The sequence below is a fragment of the Arvicola amphibius genome, chromosome X (genome assembly GCF_903992535.2).
Source record: "Arvicola amphibius chromosome X, mArvAmp1.2, whole genome shotgun sequence".
NCBI classification, from domain to species: Eukaryota; Metazoa; Chordata; class Mammalia; order Rodentia; family Cricetidae; genus Arvicola; species Arvicola amphibius.
Genome location: NC_052065.1, coordinates 120,362,022 through 120,368,238, shown reverse-complemented (window position 1 = coordinate 120,368,238; position 6,217 = coordinate 120,362,022). Strand labels below are relative to the sequence as shown.

Sequence of the window (6,217 nt, the reverse complement as noted above, 5' to 3'; positions counted from 1 at the left end):
ACACTGCCTGCTCTGAAACTCATACTGTAGTCCAGGCTGGCCTCAAACTCAGAGGTCCACTTGCCTCTGCCTCAGTGCTGGGATTAAAGGCGTGTGCCGCTGCCACAACCACCACTTCTAGCCCATGATCAACATTGTGAGGGCCCACCAAAGAGTTTTTCACAGCAGCTGTACCATGTTGCAATTTCATCAATACAGCACGTGTCCCAGTTTCTACATTGTCCCCAAGTGCCATTGCCTGTGTCTTGTGCTATCTTAGTAGGTGTGAAAGAGACTCCTGTTTTTAATATGCTTCCTCCGTGACTGGTGATATTGAACATCTTCTCGTGTGCTTACTGGCCTTTTACTTATCATCTTTGGAGAATTATCTATCCAGTTCCTTTGCGAATCAACACTATTTCCAGAGTAAAATATACAGAAACTAGAGGTTATCATTCCAAGCGTCCCAAGGGTGCAGTCCAGTGGGCGTTCACATCACTGTGCCGCAATCAGAGCTCATCCCCAGGACTCCTTTCATCACGCCAGACCGACACTGTACTCAGTAAGTAAATCTCCCTCCTCCACCCCTGCCAACCATCATTCTCTGCTCCTTATGAATACAGCTGCTCTTGGTACCGCACACAGCAGCTGCAATTCTGTCTGTATCTGAGGACCAGCTTTGCACGCCTGCAGAAGAAGGGTATTGAAATTTTGCTGGAGGTTGCATTGAATTGTAGATCAGTTCTGAAGTTGCTCCCATCTTAACACTAGTAAATCTTTTGCGCTTTGAACTCAGATGCCTTTGCATCGGTTAAGGTCTTTAATCTCCTTAGAACATAATGAACTTTTAGAGCACAGGCTTTGCATCTTTCCTGGGAAATCCGTTCCTTAGAATACGGCAAAGGGATCATGATTTCATTATCTTTATGTGATTTTTGTATTGTTACTGTAACCTTTGGAATGAGTAGTTTTTAATAAGAAACCACTGTGATCAACCCCTGAGTTTACAATCAGAAGTTGTAACTCTTTTCAGGTTGTTGTTTTCAGAGATTTCGTTCTTTTCCAATGGCCCACACAGTAATGAAATTTAAAAAATAAAATTATTCCATTTAGTATGTTTGGCAATGTGTAAACAATCGACTTCACTAATGAACTTAACATTATCATAAAGATTCCAAACCAGTCCCATCCTATTAGAGGAAGGTGGATGTAAAACTTTGGTTGTCCCCAGAACTTGTCCACCTGGCAAATACAAAATTTTAAAGGGTGCAGGGAAACCCTGTCTCGAAAAACCAAAAAAAAATTTTTTAAAGGGTGTGGGGCCAGGGAGATAGATAGTTTGTAAACTGTTTGCTATAAAAAGCATGCGGGCCAGTGTTCAGACTCACAGAAGCCATTAAAAAATCTGGGAATGCCAGGTGGTGGTGGTGGTGTGCGTCTTTAATCCCAGCACTCAGGAGGCAGAGACAGTGGATCTCTGAGTTCAAAGCCAGCCTTGTCTACAAAGCAAGTTTCAGGACAGCCAAGGCTACACTGAGAAACCCTGTCTCAAAAAAGAAAGAAAGAAAGAAAGAAAGAAAGAAAGAAAGAAAGAAAGAAAGAAAGAAAGAAAGAAAGAGCGAGAGAGAGAGAGAGAGAGAGAGAAAGAAAGAAAGAAAGAGGAAGAAAAAGAGAAGGAAGGAAGAAAAGAAAATTAATAAAATAAGATAAAACAGTTTTGTGCCTGCCTTTTTCTATAGTTTCTGGGGATCAAATTCAAATCCTTGTGCTTGTGAGGAAAGCCCTTAACTGTCTGATACAATGGTATGCACTTATGCTTCCAGTACTGTGGAAACAGGCAGAGAAGATTCCTAGGGCCTGATCCCAGCCTGCCTAAGCTAATTGGTGAGTTCCAAGCCAATGAGAGACCCTGACTCAAAACGCAAGCTAGATGGCTCATGAACACTAGAGGTTATCTATCCTCTGGGCTCCACAAGTGCACATATGTATCTCACCCATACATACATAGTAAAAGAAACCTTGAAAGAGAATCTACTAATGAATGTCAAGGCTTAATAAAAAGAACCAAAGACCAGTTAAGAAAAAGAAATAACAAAGATTGGAACTAAAGTTATAAACTGAAAACTAATAGAAAGAAATACAAAAGAATAATAAAAATATTTGGCTCTCTGGAATGATTAATAAGATTTATAAACCATTACCCTAAGTAGCCAAGAGACAGGGAGGAAAGACCCAAATTGACAAGGGGGGGGGGGTTTTACAAGAGATAACAATGCACTCCAAAGAGTCAGAGATTATGCTGAAAATGTAAGCTCTAAAACAATGGAAAACTAAGAAAACTGACAAATGTCTACATCCATACGGTTTACCAAAATTGAACAAAGGGGACATTAAAAAACTAAACTGATAAATAACTCTGGAGAACTAATACAAATGATAATTTAAAAAGAAAAGCAACACTTCCAATTCCTTCATAAGAGTAATGAGGCAGATCTTCACTATATTAGAGTATTAAGGCCAAAGAAAGAAATAGAAGGGATATAAATAGGGAGCAAAGAAGCCAAATTATCTGTTTATAGATATTAGTAACTTATACTTAGGAGCTATAAAGACTCCAACAAAATGCTATTGGAAATGGGCAGATACAGTAAGTATCAGAACACAAAACATAAACTCTCAGTAGCTTTGTAATCTATGCATAGAAAGCAAGAAAACAACCCTCTTTATAAGAACCTCAAAATGAGCGAAACCTAGAAAGAACAAGCAGCTAAGCATGGTGGCGCACACCTTTAATCTCAGCACTCAGAAGGCAGAGGCAGGGGAATCTCTGTGAGTTTAAGGCCAGCCTGGCCTACGGAATGAGTTCCAGGACAGCCATGGCTGTTTATTACTCAGAGAAACCCTGTCTCAAAAAAGAAAAAAAAAACTGAAAAGGAAGAATAAGTGTTGCCGAGCAGGAGAGTGACCTCTACAGTGCAGAAAATGATGGCAAGAGGAGCTGAATGCAATCGACAGGCTCAATGCAATGCCCCACATTCTAATTCTATTCTTCACAGGACTACTAAAACAACTTTAAAATATCATATGGAAGAGCAAAAGACCCCTGGGCAGCTCTGAAAAAGCATAGAAATGCAATATCATAGTAGCTAATTTCAAATTACACTATAGAGCCATAGTAACAAAGCCACATAGTAGTGGCATAGAAAAAGGTATGCAGAACAAGGACAATGACATAGAGAAAACCAGAAGTAAATAGCTACAGTCATCTGATTGATGACAAAGGTTAATAGACCATCCATGTTTGCTGGACTGAAGGCTTGGCAGTTAAAAGCACTTACTGGGCTTCGATCCCAGCACACACACGGCTGCTCATAACCATAATTCAAGTTCCAGGAGATCTGACACCCTTTTCTGAACACCCCAGGCACCAAGAAGGATCAGCTTTTACGAGTCTGCTTTAATCTGTTGTGTGGACTGCCTACTCCTGTGATACATGCTTCAGAGACAAAATTTTGTCTTTACACTCAGCCAGAAAGGCCATTAACTCATCCAAAAGACATCTGAGGAAATTCTAATTTCTCAGGGTCTCTTATTTCAATAGCCACCTAGGCAAAGAGTGGTACAAGGGTCTGTTTAGAACACACTTATTTCTGCCAGGATGGCTGCCGTACCAAGCTCATGGCCACAATGCCCCCTCTTTAATATCACCTTTTTTGTGAACAATATTAGTTTTATTTTGATAACTTTATAATGTTTAAAAATACCAACATATATTTAAAACATCCAACTTAGAACATTAATTATAATGAGGTGTATCATCTATTAGCAATGATAGTAAAAATGACAGAACAATCCATCCCAATATTAACAAACTATACAATTCATATGGAACAGAGTCCAGGAGTCATATAAAAGTGTTTTCATGCTTTTTTCTTTCCAGCTTGGGCCCGGCAGAATGGCTCCCGCAAAGAAGGGTGGCGAGAAGAAAAAGGGCCGTTCTGCCATCAACGAGGTGGTGACCCGAGAATACACCATCAACATTCACAAGCGCATCCATGGCGTGGGCTTCAAGAAGAGTGCTCCTAGGGCACTCAAAGAAATCCGGAAATTTGCCATGAAGGCGATGGGGACTCCAGATGTGCGGATTGATACCAGGCTCAATAAAGCCGTCTGGGCCAAAGGAATAAGGAATGTTCCATACTGTATCCGGGTACATTTGTCCAGAAAACGTAATGAGGATGAGTACTCACCAAACAAACTCTACACATTGGTAACTTACGTGCCTGTTACCACATTCAAAAATCTACAGACAGTCAATGTGGACGAGAACTAACCTACTGAATCTCAAATAAAGTTGGAGAACTGCCAAAAAAAAAAAGTGTTTTCAGACACAGGTTTCTTCTTCAAATTTGGTCTTTTAGATTTACGTTTTAAGTACACCGAGCATAAAGCAGTACTTACCTAAATCACATTTTGGCAATTTAATCGCCTTTTTAAGTGTAATATACTAGCTAGTTCTTCTTAGGACCTAATAACATAGTCCTTCATCGATTACATATAGAATTATATAAAATCCTACCCACATCCAGAATGTTATTCTGTGTATGGGATGGGGCTTCTCGTAATCTCATCATGAAAGGCAGATTTTCGTGAAGATCTTTAAGGAATGTAGTCGGTAGAGGGATCCTTCTAGGTGTTCAAACTGTTCAGGGACTTCATCCAGCATGCATAGGAGAAGCCAACGATGTACGGTGCCCTTTGCGGTCCGACATCCACCTGATCTCTTAAAGTTTCTGCCTCCTCATTTCACACCTGTTCTCTCCCTTTTCCTGATGACGCCACTGAGCTTTTCCTCAGGCACACGCTTGAGGTGCTCTCTCTCCACAGGCGGCTCCTTCTGCCTGGGATACTGTACCTCCAAATAGATGCCTAGCTAAAGCCAGTGCAACGAAGGTTGTGGCAATGAGAAGAAAGGATTCTGAGATGGTATCCCATCCCGCCACACACACTAACGCAGTTCCAGCACAAATACAAGTAGTCATTGAAAGTCTCAAAAAACGTAGCACACTCACAAGACCCATATCCTCCAGAAACCTTGATGAAGAATAGTAACCAACCACTGTGTGGCCGGTCCTTACACTGGGCTTCACAATGGGATTTTTATTCTGGCAGAATCTGAATCTGGTTGTTGGTTTTTTTTTTTTTTTTTTTTTTTCCACACTTCCCAAGTCAAACCTTTGAACTTCGGGAAACACAGAAAGAAGCCCCCTCTTCTATCTCCACCATTGCTGAGCACCTCAGGGCATCAGCTCTTTCTCTAAATGAGTCTTTCCTACTTGGTTAGCACACAACGGGTGGGAAAAGCCGCGTTTCCCAATTTGGTTTATTTTGTTAGCCATAGGAGTGTGGTGTCATAACGTCAACACTGAAACCAATCAGTTCCAAGAGGGACTTGAACTAGGGGCCCACACATGAACTAGGGGCCCACACACTAGCCACAACTTTGCTATCAGGAGGATAGACCCCTCCCCCCAGGAAAAGGAGCAAGTTCACCTTCGAAGTATTCCTTTTTTCTCCTTTCTCCACCACTCAAAAAGCATTGGAGCTCAGGAAGACCTGAATGGCCAGGAGAGACTGTTGTTATTATCTGGAATGTCCGTTCTGGGGACATTGGCCCTCATAGGGGGCGTGGAGGTCCTCGTGCTCACAGAAGTGCTAGGGGGACCAGGAATGTTAAACACACAGAGTTGTCCCCTCAAAGGGAGAATGTGTAACCTGTTATTCATGAAAGCAGATGTAGTTAATAGCTTGGTAACCTTTACGTGTATGCTGAGACCATGCTGTCTCCTACCCCTAGACCTTATAGCTTGTCAATCTATAGAACCTATCTTTTTTAGGTGTCACATGTAGTCAACCTCTAGAACCCACCTTTATAGAAGATGTAACATGTACTGTTCAAAGAGTTTCAAGGTAGGCATGTCATAAGCTTTATTGTGTGCATGGGATGGAGTTATTTATCACCAGGATTTTTTTTTTTTTTTTTTTTTTTTTTACCAAATCGTGCTGTGTTTAAATATGCCTAAAATAAACTATTTGGGGGTCAGACTCCTCATGTTTGAACCAATGCCGGCTACTAAGTCCTGTGGAACTGAATTACCTTCTTGCCCCCACAGTTCCTGAGTCCTGAGAAAGGCAGACATTCTCTTGGTGGACTAAAGGAAAGGGGACAAACTCCCAA

At 41.3% G+C, this 6,217-nt stretch overlaps 1 protein-coding gene across 1 annotated transcript; it reads left to right on the top strand.

Moving 5' to 3' along the window:
• Positions 1–3,925: 3,925 nt before the first annotated feature.
• LOC119805440 (60S ribosomal protein L31-like) lies at positions 3,926–4,312 on the top strand. The gene has a single exon (XM_038317399.1). The coding sequence runs from the start codon at positions 3,935–3,937 to the stop codon at positions 4,310–4,312; it is 378 nt and encodes a 125-aa protein (XP_038173327.1). The 5' UTR covers positions 3,926–3,934.
• The last annotated feature ends 1,905 nt before the right edge of the window (positions 4,313–6,217 follow it).

Bases quoted from the DNA above. Each gene is read 5' to 3' on its own strand.
- LOC119805440 (XM_038317399.1), top strand. From the start codon at position 3,935: ATGGCTCCCGCAAAGAAGGGTGGCGAGAAGAAAAAGGGCCGTTCTGCC.